General features: G+C 45.3%; 1 protein-coding gene and 1 pseudogene across 1 annotated transcript in view; both read right to left on the bottom strand.

The window, feature by feature from the left end:
- LOC117706540 (large ribosomal subunit protein uL6 pseudogene) overlaps positions 1-7735 on the bottom strand; it is a 76341-nt pseudogene extending 68606 nt beyond the window's left edge.
- Positions 1-12848, bottom strand: part of Rbm20 (RNA binding motif protein 20) — a 187801-nt gene extending 174953 nt beyond the window's left edge. The window contains exon 1 of the mRNA XM_034499236.2: positions 12664-12848. Within this exon, the coding sequence (XP_034355127.1) occupies positions 12664-12848 (185 nt within the window). The remainder of the gene's footprint in view (positions 1-12663) is intronic.
- Positions 12849-15916: the final 3068 nt, after the last annotated feature.

Genomic DNA, 15916 nt, shown 5'->3' with positions numbered 1-15916 from the left:
TCATAAAGAATGTATCTTCTGGTGTTTTGCGATAGAAAGAGAAGACAGACACAAAGGAATTATTCCAAAGGAAGTAGTTACAGTGAGCAAAGGGGCCGCTTCCATCAAGGAACACGCTCTGAATCTACGTACGGAAGACTCTAGGACAATACAAACCAACCGACAATAAAAAGTATATTCGTGGTGTCAATGGAAGAAGGAAAGATAAATTGCAAAAAACCAGGCTGGCAGGTGCTGATAAATGCCTTACGTACAGTCTAATGTACAGGTTTACAAATTGTCCTTGCACCTACAAATCACGGAGTCTCTAAAATACTGCCTGAGATACGCAGAGGTGTTGGCTGCTTCAGTGGTTTCTCCTTCTTACTGCTTGTAAGTCAAAGCAGGCAGTCCTTCCCTGCCTTTCTCTCCATGCAATCTGTCTTCACTTCCTGTGGTCTCTTTAGGCAGAAGAACACCTGCGACAGTGTCTGAGACTGGTGGAGAGGCTCATCTGGCAGGGACACGCCTGAAGCCATGTGCCAGGTTTCAAGTCAGGAATTCCTTTAGCTATTAATAGGAGACAAGACACTTTGATCATTGCTGAATCCTGCTTTTCTGAATTGGTTCAAAAGTGGTCCTGGTAGAACTTGGCAGGACACTCGTTTTGCAAATCAAACTATCATATCTGCTATTATTTTAGCACATGCTGAGAGGATTATGAGTGTTTATATACTCTCCACAGCATCAAATTCAGGTCTTGCCTGACATGCATAACAAGCCAAGCAAGACTGTGCATCCGATGCCAACACTGGATTTGCTCATGGCATTTAGACTGAGATATAGATTTCACTTTAAACCAAAAGGCACACTTGTAGCTACAAGAAGAAAAGAGAAATGGAAAAAAATTTTAATCTTCTGGCTGTTTGTCTCAGATAAAATTTGACCTACTTGGAAATAATTTCAGCCATGTTTTTAAATAATTTTCATAAGCAATAGCTTTTCTATAAATTATTTTGAAGATAGATTATTTTTATAGTGATGACAAGGTCACTTGAAGTTGCTTAAGATTCTCCATTCTAAGCCACACCCCACCAGCTATTGCCTAAATACTCTTTTCTTAGCTTTCCTCTGTGTACTCCCTCATAAATCTCTGACTCAGTTTCCTTATCTGTCAAATGAGAATAACAGCACTTATTTCCCAGTATTATTTTGGACTTAACACATATCAAGTACTTTGAGAAGGAGCTGGCTTGTAGAATGCCCTGTGAAGATTTTTCTGCTTGCTTAATTATTGCTGTTCCCTTTTTACAGAAGGGAATACTGAGGCTCAGGCTCTGTGGTGGTAAAGCCAAATCTGGAACATGATACACACAGAGCAGCCCCCCCCCTTATGCTTTTCATTATCTACAACCACCATGTCCTCACCCATTCGTGTTTTGTGTATGAAAATACAACATTCCAAACCAGAACAGGCAAAAAATAGACTGTAACTTAAATCTGAAAAGCATGAACAGAGTGGCAGCCACAGCCAGCTCCTGACTCAGCCAGGGGCAGGGCAAGTCATGAGCCAATTTTAAAGTCACCTTCATATAGTTATTTACAGAAGAGAGATAAGCGTGAGGCAGGAGGATACCACAGGCCTGGGCTGCATGGTGAGTTGTGAGAAAGTCTGGGCTACAAAGTGAGAGCTACCTTCAAACAAGAGGGGAGAGAAGAGAGTGATAGCAAAGGGGGAAAGGGAAGGAGGAAAACCAACAAGGTTTCTACACAGAGCAGGACCTGCAGGAAGACGCCTAAAACACAGTTCAGGGCCTAATGAAAATGGCATTAGTCACCTCCATGGGCACCTCAGGCTTCACAGTTGCCTTGGATGAGCATTGCAGAGCTGCCCTGGCTGATGGGACAGCTCAGCAGGCTAAGGCGCCAGAGTTACCCAAGGTGGCAGCCAAGCCTGACAACCAGAACCCATATGGTGAGAGAGGAACATCCTCTCCTGCAAGCTAGGCTGAGATCTCCACACGCATGTATAGACACACAAAATCAACCAGTCAGTGTCAGAAAAGAAAAGAAAACAGGAGCTTCCCATGGGAGGTAAGTCCCATGAAGCAAGATCTAGAACAAGCAGAGGCTCCAGACAGCACTTATGCCTGCTATCCTGAAATCGTGTCTCCAAAGCTATCTGGTTTCGACTGGCTCCAAACTCATCTATTCTAAGAGGAATATTTATTTATCTTTCTAATTCCATATATTTCACCGACAGAATTCCTTTAAGTTTAGCCGAATTAGAATATAATACTCAAAAGTTGAGGGGAATAGTTCAAAAGTTAAAAGCACATAGTGCCCTTGCAGAGGACCCAAGTTCGGTTCCCAGCACACATATTATGAGTGCTCACAACCACCCATAACTCCAGCTACAGGAGATTCAACACTGGCTTCTGGCTTCCAAAGAAACCTGAACATTTAGACACACACACACACACACACACACAGAGAGAGAGAGAGAGAGAGAGAGAGAGAGAGAGAGAGAGAGAGAGAGAGAGAGAGGAATGAGAGAGAAAGAGAGAGAATAATAAATCTTTTTTAAAATAATAAAACCATTAAAATGTATTGAAAACAGGATATTGATCATAATATCATCTTATAGGAACTTGTCGATCAAGAGGAAAAGTCCCTGGTAGTCACCATGATAACCACAGCATCATGGTATACAAATAGCAGGGTACAAGTCACTTGTAGTGCATCTTTTTGAAAGACCTACCTTGATTCTGTCCATGAAAACAGAATGATATTCAGGTCATGGTCTATTCCATGACATGAAAAAGCTTTGGTCAAGAACAGGAAGAAGAGGGTGTACTTGGCAGATAACATAAGCAAATGCATTTGTGAACCCAATGGGGGTGGGGGGAAGGGCTCTAAGACAGCTACAGAAGACGTTTACTGAGCCTGGAGATGGAGTTCAGTAGGAGCATCTAGCTAACATGTACCAGGCCTGAGTTCAATCTGCAGCATGCCATACACACACCACACCCCACACAGCCCATAAGCACATATAACACACATACATACCACACACATACAACACCACACACAACACACACACAATACATACAACACATATCATACACAACACACACAACACACATATACAACACCACACACACTACACAACATACACAACACACACAGCACACACATACAACACACACACCACACACACACCACACACACACCACACACACACCACACACACACCACACCACACACCACACACACACCACACACACCACATGTACATACAGACCATATACATACACAGATGCACCAAACACACACCACACAGATACATATACACTGTACTATTTTTTTAATATATATATATATATTGGTATGAAATTAACTTCCTTAGATTTGCTAATATGATTATTCAAGTAATTTCAATAGTTTGGGAGGGATGAAAGAGATAAGATAAACACAAAAGAGAGTGCAAAAATATGTATGTCATTCCCTCCTAAAGCAAAATACACTATAACACACTCAAATTCACATCTTTGTTAAAATAAATTTGCAGCAGAGGGAGAGATGTGGAGGCTAAAACTTTAACAGGCATTCTCCTCATCCCCATGAAAGGAAGAAGTGAGGTATGCGTGGCTCCTTTAAATGTAAGTACTAACTATCATTTGATATATTAAAGGGTCCATCCTTACAGCCTATTCTAGAGGGTGCTCCTTGGTCTGAAAGGGATTCAGGTATCTAGGTTTCACTATTAAGAACCTGGAACAAAATATCTTGATGCAAGTGAAAGAGAAAATGTAAGATCTGGCTTCTGTTTGGCAGGAGGACTAACAGGAGACGCCCTGCAGAGACCCTATCTCTTGCTATCCACAGACGAGTCATAAAATAAAGAGAAAATCACAAATGGTTTTCATTTCCATTTCCATTTCCACACTAACAAAAACATATCCCAGTTGAAAACAGAGTCAGGGACTCCATGGGGTGTGACCACTGTCTCACTGTTTGGCCCTCCATGATCCACTTAACTCCTCTGGTGCTTTATTTAAAGGAACAGTGTTACAATGTATTCCCTAATTACAACAGAATACGTGACCTGCGATCTTGTCACAGAGCCAGAGCCACTGCTAACAACCATACTGTGCACTTTAGATTTTCCCTCAGGCTTGTCGGCATTGACATGCATGTTTTTGAGACAGGGTTTCTGGCTGTCCAGGAACTCACTCTGTAGAACAGGCTGGCCTCGAACTCAGAGATCCTCCTGCCTCTGCCTCCTAAGTGCTGAGATTAAAGGCATGCGCCACCACGCTCCTCTAGTTAATAATATATGGAACTCACTTTATATTAATAACTGTAAGATAATATCAATCCAATGTTTATATATTACATATGTATATATATATATTTATAAATGATATTTATACAAGACCTAATTTATGTTTCCAATGAAAAATATTTAGGCATTTTTAAATTTTTTTTCTCTTCTCAGCAACACTACAATAAATGTTTTTGTCCATCTTATGCATGCACATAACTTACATACAACTCAACCCCTTTCTGTTTTTGTTTTGATTTGTCTTTGTTTGGTTTTTGGGACAGGGTCTCTCTACATAGCCCTGGCTGTTCTAACACTCACTATGTAGACCAAACTGGTTTCCAACTTGAAGAGATCCTCCTGCCTCTGCCTCTCTGCCTCTCTGCCTCTCTGCCTCTCTGCCTCTCTGCCTCTCTGCCTCTCTGCCTCTCTGCCTCTCTGCCTCTCTGCCTCTCTGCCTCTCTGCCTCTCTGCCTCTCTGCCTCTCTGCCTCTCTGCCTCTCTGCCTCTCTGCCTCTCTGCCTCTCTGCCTCTCTGCCTCTCTGCCTCTCTGCCTCTCTGCCTCTCTGCCTCTCTGCCTCTCTGCCTCTCTGCCTCTCTGCCTCTCTGCCTCTCTGCCTCTCTGCCTCTCTGCCTCTCTGCCTCTCTGCCTCTCTGCCTCTCTGCCTCTGCCTCTGCCTCCCAAGTTCTGGAATTAAAGGCGTGTGCCACCTATGCCCAGGTATGGATGCCCTATTCAGGAAAGGCTAAGACATGCTGTAGAGATGGCAGAGCAGGCAAAGTGCTTGCTGCCACAGCAGGAGGCCCCGGATTTGGATTGCCAGTTCCTCTATAAAACAGAGGCAGAGGTACACACCTGTGACCACAGCACTTAGAGGAAGGAGAGACAGGAGGATCCTAGGGTTCAGATAGCTAGTCTAGCTGACACCATCGTTCCCTGGTACACTGAGAGATTTGGGGTCAAAAAATAAAGTAGAGAGAAATTGAAGAAAACACCAAATGTTGATCTCAGGGCTCCATATGTGTGGACTCCCAAGCATACAACACACACACACTCATACACCACACACAGTCACACACAGTCACACACACAAATTCATTCCCTCTCTATATCTCTCTCATGCATGCATACACACACACACACACACTCACACATGCTCACATTCTCTCTCCCTCCCCCAAGCCTCCCACACACACATACATTTTTTTTCAAGCATCAAAGTTTCTACACAGCTCTGTCCTCTGCTAGTTAGTAAACGGCATGCCTGTGGCTGGTGCACCTGTGTCCTTTCTGAGGCTCTGGACCCATTTTGCTGCTCTGTGGATTGGTGAAGCCACATGGAAACCTGAGGACTCATTTTGGAAAAACCATAATTTCTACAAGACGGAAAATCGTTTTCAGCAGATCAAGTGCTGCCTTGGTCTCTGCAGCTCATCCATCCCCATTAAGCACTGGGGCTTGGTCACACTCTCTTCTGCTCTTAAGTTTACATTATCTGTCAGCAAAACCATCACCAAACATATTCCCACCTGCCGGAGTAAAACACCTCCAGTTCAAAGTGAGAACCAGGACCAGGCTCTTTTTTTTTTTTTTTTTTTTTTTGGTATTTTGAGACAGGGTTTCTCTGTGTAGCCCTGGCTGTCCTTGAACTCAGAAATCCGCCGGCCTCTGCCTCCCAAGTGCTGGGATTCAAGGCGTGCGCCACCACTGCCCAGCTCAGGACCAGGCTCTTAAATTGAGAATGGGATTCCCTCCTGAAAAAACGTAATGCCTTTAAATCATTAATAATCTAAAATGATATATTTATAACCTCTGCAGTTTAAAGATTGGATAGCATTAAACTGCCTCCGTCCCACGAATACTGGCGTACTTCTGACTTTAAATTACAGTGCTGATAAAAGTATTTTTGCAAATGCTAAGGGAAGTGTCTCTCTCCACGCCTTTGTCTGTCTCACAGATATGCGCCTGTGCCCACAGCTAAGAGTTAAGCAATGTGACCATACTCCTTTATCAGGTATGTAGCTGGGAGGGCAGGGAGGCACCCTGCATGAATGATCACCCAGAGTAGTTCTCACTGAATCCTGCTCCAGGTTGGAAATATCCATCATCTCCAACCCCCAGGGAGGCTGGATTAGGAAGGTTAATTGGCTTGTCCAGGTCGCCTACTCCCAGGTCGGTGGGTTTTTTCCCACCCTCTCTGATGCTCTTTATCTGAAACCCAAGTATTAATTTGAGTGAAGATGCTCATTTTCCACTTGATGGAGTCAGGTTGATCCTAAGTTGATCTGCTTAGTAGTAAACTAAAATTAGGCACCCCTCCCCCCAAAAGAGACTTAAAGAAAAAATACACAAGTGTGTATGTGTGCTCCTGCTTGTGCACTCGTATACACACACACACACACACACACACACACACACACACACAGAGTGCACGCCTGCATGAGTGCAATCCTTTTCTATTCCTAACTCAGGTCAGGTTTAAGGTCTGTTGAGCTGGGGTATGGTGGTACATACTTCGAATCTCAGCACTCAGGAGGGATTAGCAGAAGGGCCATGAGTTCAAGGCCATATAGTGAATTGGAGGCCACCATGGGCTATATAGTGAACAGCTGGGGCTTGCTGAAGCGTCATAATACCTTTTTGTTTGTTTTTAAAGGTTGATCTAATAAAGTTCAGAACCATATTTAGGGAAGATTCTGCAGAGACGTATTTGAGCTGTCTAGGTAGCCTCGAGCAGAATCTTCTCAGTGGACCATTGCAGAAAGGGGCAACTGAGAGGTGACATGTGATGGAGAGAAAGCAGGTGCAAAGAAAAGACAGAGGCAAATGGCCCCAGTATCTCCTGGAGGCAAACACCCACATTAAAGGAGAGGAAAGTGCCGTGAAAGCTGTATGATCAAGTAATGACCCCCCCAAAACACATGCGCGCCCCCCAGCTCCTGTTTTCAAACACATGGTAAGATTTATTCTGCAAACTGAGCTGCGAGTTATTAACAACAACATCTTCACGCAAGCTGTTTCACGGCCCCCTTCCTACCCATAAAGCGCATCGTATGTGCCTCATCCCTCCAGGTCTGCTGTCAGCAAGATGAAAACATTGCCTCATAACCCATCAGGGGACCTCTCTTGTAAAACCCAGCAGTAGCGGTAGAACTTAAGGAAGGTTTTACGTATTAAATATCTGTAACGCACTGAAAACACAGGAAGAAAATGTGGGGGGAGGGGCCCTTCCCTCCAACCTCCTCCTCAAATGTCCCCAGGCTAGCCCCGGCAAAGACTGAAACTTTTGTAGCTCCCCAGTTGGGTGAGAGGCGAACAATGACCACCCACTGAGCCTTCTCGAAGCCCACCAGTAGGGCTGGAAATCCGGTGTACATTGCAGATTCAAAAATGTGCTTCGTGATTAGAATCAGGAAGTCTCTGCCCATGACAGGTGGGAACAGGCCACAAGAAGCATGGTGGCAAATAGAGTACCAAGATCACCCTGTTCATTAAGGAGGAAAGAAAGGGCTGCTTGCTGTTTCCGGCTGGCCGATAATTACCGTATTTTCTCTAATCCTACATTATAGATCATTTTACTTTTGGCAAAACTTCTCAAAACTCCAAATACTTCCAGCAGACCTTTACACCCGAAATGGATCCGTAGAAACATTCTGTTAAAATATACAAAATAAAACCAATTAGGTCATTCCCAACCAGATCACAAGGTAGGAAATGGCTCTTCGGGATTTCCACACCGCTGGTTCAGGTTCGTCCTATCTTTAGCCTCCATGTTTTTGTAACCCGGTTTAATTTCTATCTCTTGGTGACATTCCTGAGTTCCCAGTATTTCTTTTGCATTTTTGTTTATCAAAGCTGTGCGTTTCAATTGCATTGTTTGCTTGAGGATTGGCCAAGTGGACAGAGGGGGAAAAAATCAGTTTAAACTGCCATCAAGAACCTTACAACCACAAGAAAAATAAATCAGAGGAGAGAGAGAAACTGGAAAATGGGAGTCATTGCCCTGTTGGTTAAGAACCCCCGACCCCAGACTGTTAAGACTGTTAAGACTGGCAAAAAGTTCTCAGCCAGCCAAAGTTTATGTCCAGCTGACAAACGCCCTGTTAAATCTTTAGTTTCATAAACTTCTAAGGTGATAGCAGATGAAGGAGTGGATAGAAGAAAGGGCCAAAGCGAGTTTTCTCCTTTCCACCAGCACAGGCATTTGAGCCTTTAGTGTACAGTCATGTGCTGTGACTAAAGGGAACAGTGTTCTACATTTCATAATACTGATCTTTCAGGCAATTTGAGAAAAACTCAAAACTGCGCCGCTATCCTTATTATCCAGAAACACTTACGGGGGAAAGGGGAGCTTTTGAGTAAAATTTCATTAAGAAAGAAATAAAATGAACGGCTTTCAGGGGCTTTCTGGAGAAGCAGATACTTAAAAGCCTTAACAAGGACCCTTTTCTCTCTCCCCTGTTCAGGCGGGGAGACTTAATCCTTGCAGATGTTTTCCCTGCCAAATACTTGTCTTGCGTGTAGTCTAAGACGGTGTTTAAAATTTCCAAAATTCCTCCTACAAATGTATTCCTATTCCCCTGGAAAATGGGCTCAGATTGATGTTAGGAACTGACACAGATGTTAGAAACTCCATCTGCTTTCCAGAAAAGTATCAAACATGTCTGCGAGGTAATGTCCCCTTTTGGCAAATTCTTAATTTCTTCCCTTAACTGTAGATAGAATGTTAGCATGCCCATCAAGTAGACGGGTACCACCCAAGATTAGAATCTGCCTGCCTGCTCCATACCCATAACCATGACATGGATCTCCCCCGGAATGGAGGCAGTCTGTTACATTATCTGCTATTGGAGAGGCTACTTGTAGCATTTTCTATTCTAAGTACTTAGCCTTCAAGCACAGAGAACAAGCTGACTAACTACCAAGCAACCACTGAACTCAAGCTGGACTCCCGTGCCGGGATGCTAGCTATCAAACACTAAACCAATCGTCTTGTATTTGCTTGTGAAAGTGATCTGGGCAGGAGAAAGTAGCTTATCTATACTCAAATTAAATATGCAACCTGATGTCTCACATTAATTTTTTAAAAATCCTGCAGCAAGTCAAATAATTTAGGAAAATCATCTTTGTGATTGCTTCATAGAGTTATGTGTGTTTGGTTCTTTTCCTCCTACCCAGGGGTGGCTCTTGTAATCCTGACTGTCTACTGACATCCACGTTACACAACTGCAACTGTGTCTTTATTCTGATGGTTTAGAAACTTATAATCTAAAATTTAATTGCGTGTGGTCCATCAATGTTTATAATGTCTTATAAATCAAAGATTGTATTCAAGGTTAAAGCACACAATTAAAACAAAATAATTTTGGAAACTAGCATCAATAGTTGATAATATAGGTCCTGATAAAACATTTGCCAACAAACACCAATGTTTTCTTCTGCTAACATGAAAGATAAGTCTGTCTTTTTTCTTTTAATCTTCAAATTATTTTGATTTCCTAAACTCATCTCACATCTTTGCCTAAAGCATTTTTATATTTCTTGTTTTTTGAAGAGCTTAAAAAAAAAGCTTACAAGGACAGCTCCACTTTGACCAGTTTGCAGAACTCAACATTTAAAACAAAACTTTCCCAAGACCCTAGTTATGTGATTGTAACCTGGTCAATGCTTCTCATGTCAGGGACAGCCGGGAGCCTCAGGGGCATGGCTGGCTCCCAACTAATGTTAAGAACACAATGATAAGAAAACCAAGAGCATACACCTGATCCGAACGGAAAGACCCTACCGATGAACAGAAGACACAACCGCCCAAGTAGTGAGACAGGCTGCAGTAAAACAAACACCCAACTGAGCCCCACTATTCATCATGGCATTGCAAGCGTCTGGTCAGTTAAGAGCAGCCCTACGACATAATAAACAGCATGAGGACAAAGCCTGTTTCCATCGTCACCAATGACTTTACCAAACTCAATGACCACGATCAAAATGAAAACCATTGCTAATCAATCAACATTTCCCATAGTCCCTAACTGCTACACCACCAAAAGACTGATGTCTCCGTCATTTTGAAAGAGAATGAAACTTAAGGGTGACTTACTGACCTCACCAAACTAACTTCAAAAACTGAAGATTCACTTAGAATATTCAATATGGGTTTCAATTACTTTTTTTTTTTTTTTTAATCCACAGCTTTAGCTCACAAATTTCTCCAAATCCGGGGCCAGACAATTCATTTGCGGCCAAAGGCAGGCAACCCGCTACCTCTTCTCGAAGATGGTTGATGAAAACAGTACCTCCTAACAACATAAAAATGGTCGCTCAGATTAAATTATGCAAACGTAGTTTCAAAATAGCCCGCTCGGGTTTCAGCGCATTACAGATGGGCCCGCAAAGCACTTTGCCGTGTTGTGCTTGGTTCCAGCGGAATTTCTGTGGCACAGAGGGAGACACAAACCCCAAATCTTCCTTATAAAGAGAAGCTCTGAAATATAAGAGCACGAACATCAAATCCCATGGGCACATTCAGCCACCTTAGCCGTTGTCCTTCAACATGGATCTGTCCAGGGCACTTCTACAGGGCTCCATCCTGGCCTGTAAGCAGAAGAAGCCATCTTTGAGAGGATCCCTTGTGTCTTTTTAAAATAACGCATTTCAGAGATGGAATTTTCCAAATAGGATAATAAATGTATAGTTTACATTATTAATTACGTGAGGAAACTAAAATGTATCTTAAATAATCCATTTCTGCAGATTGGCTTTTTTTTTTTTCCTACCTGGCAGTACTTCAAATAGCCATCTGTGAAGATTTTCTTTTTCTGGGAATAAGAAGTTCCTAGTTTTCTTCTACTTAAAACTGATGAAACACAGGCTAATTATTAAAAAACAAAGCAGTTTTGATAAATTTAACATGAAGGCTGATTTCAGCACACAAACCACCGGTTCACAGAGAAAAATAATGGTTTCAAATTCATAGCTGATCAATTTGGATAAATTTAGTAAGCAGACTTTGTACTTAAGCAGTTTTTATCAGCTGACTTTTATTTAAGTTGAGGATCGAAGTGAAACTTCAGGAGTAAAAGGGTCAGTTCTCATTAGCTGAAACGCTTTACAAAGAGAGGGAAAAAAACAATCCTCGGAAACGTTTTCCCTTTTAAAAGGTTGCAAATTGCAAGTAGCTAAAAAAATATGTAAAATATCAAAGTTTAAGGCCAAAAGCTTGATAAGTAAAATAGGACTTTAGGAGTCGACCAGCCAACATATAGGAACCATTTTGTCCTGAAACGTGACACCCCCGTTATTGATGGCAAATTTGAATCTTCACTCTTTTCTGTTACATAACTCTCTTTTTAAAGCCATTCAGAGTTGACTACTATTTGCTTCCATTTCCTTTTCTGCGTTTGCTTTTTTTTCTTAGTGCGTCGTAGTGAGTTTACAGAATCCCTAACGACAGAACAGCCAACAAAAAACCCTTCAGCTCTCCATGTGGGTTTTCCTGAGTTTACATGTTCCAATCTAGACTTGTAGAAGCACTCAAACTATTTTTCAGGACTTTGTCACAGGTTGACCAAGCCTGAAGCAAAATAAAGAACCTTCGAACAGTCCAACATTTTAGGCCTCTCACTGTCAAAACAAAGGCTTTTAAGAATTGGAGGAAGTCAAACACCAGCGGCTTACTTTTATGCTTCCCAGACGGGATAAGGGCCTTCCTGGGACCCCTGACCACCCCAGTTTACCAAACCAATGAAAAGAAGAACCGCAAGGTTCACCACGGTATCTAGGGAAAACCTTTCCTGCGGCTGAGAACTCCTTGCAAGGGCCATGTTGTAAACTGTTTTTTTGCGCGTTGTTTTCAGGCCCACAACTCCCTTTGCCCTAAGGTCTCTAGTTGACTCCACTGAAGGTAGTTTTGTTCTCAGTGACGACTTATCACACACCCTTCACTAGGCGCTCACACTCACGCTTGACCTGTCATTGTCGTCGTCGTCACCTTAATACATTCCAGTGGTCTCTAAGGACCAGAAGGATGAAAAAATAGTCTCTGGGCCGTTTTCCCCAACCTCGAGCTTATGAAGTTAAAAAGATCCAGTAACATTCAGGAGAGAGAAGAGAACACATACGAAAAAGCGAAAATTACGCACCCCCCCCCCCACACACACACACGAATAACTTGACTGCGTTCTACCCAATACCACCAACAAGCCAGAATGACACCGACCCTGCCCACAGGACCAACAACACTTCAAACACAAGCGGGGCCGGCGAAGTTTAGCAAAGGATGGAAAGGAAGCCACAAAAGAGGGCCCCTGGGGTGTGTCCCAGGCTCACCCCCGAGGCCCCAATCCCTTCTCGCTCTTACTTTTGGATGATCTGGGGCAGGCTGGCTTGAGGTTGCGGCGGTGGCGGTGGCGGCAGGGGCTGCATCCCTTGCTGGCCTTGGAGAGCGGAGGGCCCCTGAACACCCGGCACAACGCAGGCATCTCTGTCGGGTTGCTCCGGACCGCTGGGATCCGCGTCCTGGCTCATGGCTGCTGCCAGCACCATGCGCGGCGACACCGGCCCGGGCTCGCAGCGAAAGAGCGCGCGGGAGGGGCGGTCCCGGAACACAGACGCTCACTGGCCGGGGTCCCTGTGCCCAGTCCCCTTGTCCTTCTCGGTGGCGCGGGGAGGAGACGAGAAGGGTGGGGAGGAGACAGTCCCCGCGGCACCGCCTCCTCCACCTCCCGCCGCTCCTGCCGGAGAGGCTGCGGAGGGGGCGGGGGACAGGGACAGGAACCGGGGGCGTCCCCGGGCCCACGGGAGCCGCGGGACGCTCAGGAGCTGCTGCGCGCGGGGTGACCGGGACAACTGTGCCTGCCCATCCAAGACGCAGTGAGCTGGGACGCAGAGCAGCGGCCGCCACCGCGAGCCCTTCGGGGTTGCCAGCCAGGCGCTTCTCAGCGCGACACCCTCGTGAGAGGGCGACACGCCGGCCTGCCCGCCAGCCGCCCTCCGCCGCCCTGTAGCTTCTTCCGGAGCGCACAAGCTGCCGGGCTCCGGCCGAGCCCCGAGGACATCGCCAGCGCGAAGTGCCCCGGGGGCTTGGCATCCTCCTGCGGCTGGAGCCCGGCCAGCGCCACTGGAAGGGCTCGACACCGCCACATCCTTCCCTAGGTGGGTGGGAACAGCCATCTCGGGGCTCAGATGATCAGGCCCCAGAGCTCACAACACATTTGCAATTCCAGCTGTCTCTTCTGGTCCCAGAGGCCACGGAGGGGTAGCAGCGGATTCAATTCTTTTAATTTTCCCCGAAAGTCCCCACAGGGACCCCATGGGAGCAAAAGAAAACCAGGCAATATATATATATATATATATATATATATATATATATATATATATATATATATATATATATATATATATTGACACGTCTCTTATGGAGAGTTCTCCGACTCTGCTAATTGCCCGAAGCCCACCTGCGCCGGACACCTGTGTGCAATGGGTGGCAGCTGCGCGCACCCACCTGTGAGGCTCTGAGGGCGGAGCAGCTGGAGACTGGACCGGGAAACACCTGCTCCGGCAGCCCCTCCTGCACCTGAGCACCGGACAGGGGCGTGGCCGCCTCGTGCTCCTTCGGACCGGGACGGTCCCTTGTGCTCCAGACTTGGACGCCGGCAGCCAAGCTCCTCTCTCGTGCGTTACAAGCCAGAGTGCAGCGAGCTGACCCCAGGACCTGAAGTCTTGCCTGCCTACCTGCTTCACGCACCGGAAAATTCGAAAGATGGCTCAAAACCTGACAGCTGCTTGAACTCTCTGAAAGATGACAGTTTTGTCCGGGCAGCGGTGGCAGCACGTGCCTTTAACCCCAGAACTTCACTTAAGAGGCAAAGGCAGGGGGATCTTTGTGAGTTGGAGGCCAGCCTAGTCTACAGAGCAAGTTCCAGGACAGCCAGGGTGACACAGAGAAAGCCTATCCCGGGAAAACAAAAACAAAAAGTCTCTCCAGTAAACACTGCTTACTTGCTGGCCCCTCTCACAAGGGGAGCACGTTGTCTGAAGACACGGGGCTAAGAAGTCTGGAGCAGTTTTCCGTGATTGACTTCTGTCACTAATTTCTTGAGTGGCTTCACACACTCCATCTTACCCACGCACAGACACACACTCCGTTAACCCTGGAGGGAATTACCTAAAACTAACATTGTGACTCTCCCAGAAAAGACAATGAACGAAGTCTTCCCAGATGTTTCCCTTGAAACGCATGCCAGAGAATCGTCTAAAGCCTCTCTGGAAAGAGCTTTGTAGTCACGAGACAGATCTATTTACTGTCGACTGCAATGCACCAATGGAAAGGTATCCTCTCTGAGGGTTGGTCTGCAAATGTGACAGAATTAGAAGTAATGAGGCCCTGGAAGTTAGGGATGTTTCCTGCACACAGGAGATATCAGGGCCTATTTTTTACAGGTGGGATTCTACAGATCAATGGTGACTGACTTGAACTAGGTATTTTTAAGATTCCGAGGAAACTGAGTGGGTGGAAGGCACACTAGTGCTGTTATTAAAGACTTAGTAACATGGAACTCTATGGAGTTCTCTCCATGGGAGTGGGTGCAGAGAGACTGAGGTGTGGGGGTGAATTTCGAGTGTCCCTCCGGGGGAAATACAGAGCAAAGGGAGACTGAGTATTCATTCACTGGGTGTTTCCTCCTCCTTTTGAGTTTGGATTTTAAAGTAAAGAAATAAATAATAAGAGAAAAACCATGGTCCAAAGGCAGTTTTTTCCCCCAGAAATGTTATTTACATGTTTATAGCTTAATATGTGTCACTTGTAATGTGGAGGATAGTGCTGAGACAGAAACCATGAGCTGATTGAGCCGGATCCCCAAGAGTGCTGCCTACAGTGGGACTACAGTGAACAACCATGTCTACTTTCCAAGTCAAACATTACATGCATTAACTAAGTGGGGACTCGGTTACTTTTCCTCGACTTTTATCTAGGAGTGACACAACACACACACACACACACAGAGAGAGAGAGAGAGAGAGAGAGAGAGAGAGAGAGAGAGAGAGAGAGAGAGAGAGAGAGAGAATTATCTAGAATCCACCACCCCACCATCCCCTAAGAGCGTGCTTCTCCGAGAAAGGCTGAGTCACCCACTTCAGTTCACAGTGGGGAGTCTGACTAAGGGGAGGGCTGGCAGCAGCTCTCTTCTCGCTCTGCAGGAGCATCCTGTCCCTCCTTGACCCACAGAGATCAGGCAGTGAGGCTTTTGTTGTGCATGGACTTTTCATGGGAGACTTGCACTGCTTATCTTCAGACAGCAACCCCCTGAGCTAGCTGGCATTACTGTGTTTTTCAACCAAGGAAACTGAGTCTCTCAGATAGCTACAGAATGTTGCTCAAGGGCACTCAGCTTCTGAGGGACAAAAGCAAGACCACTGATAGGCCGGTCCATCTTCAAATCCCATCTGTCACCCCTTCACACTGCCTGGATGCTGGGTATGGAGCTGAGAGCTCACTGCCCATGAAGTTCCCTCCTCCAGGGAATAAAAACAGCACCTTCACTATGATTCAACCTGCCACAGACACCTTCCGAGAGCCATAGATTAGTAGATGGTATCCAAATTGTAACGGG

This window comes from Arvicanthis niloticus, chromosome 1, assembly GCF_011762505.2.
Source record: "Arvicanthis niloticus isolate mArvNil1 chromosome 1, mArvNil1.pat.X, whole genome shotgun sequence".
Classification (NCBI taxonomy): domain Eukaryota; kingdom Metazoa; phylum Chordata; class Mammalia; order Rodentia; family Muridae; genus Arvicanthis; species Arvicanthis niloticus.
The sequence above is the reverse complement of the archived record's forward strand: the minus strand, read 5'-3'. Positions and strand labels throughout refer to the sequence as shown.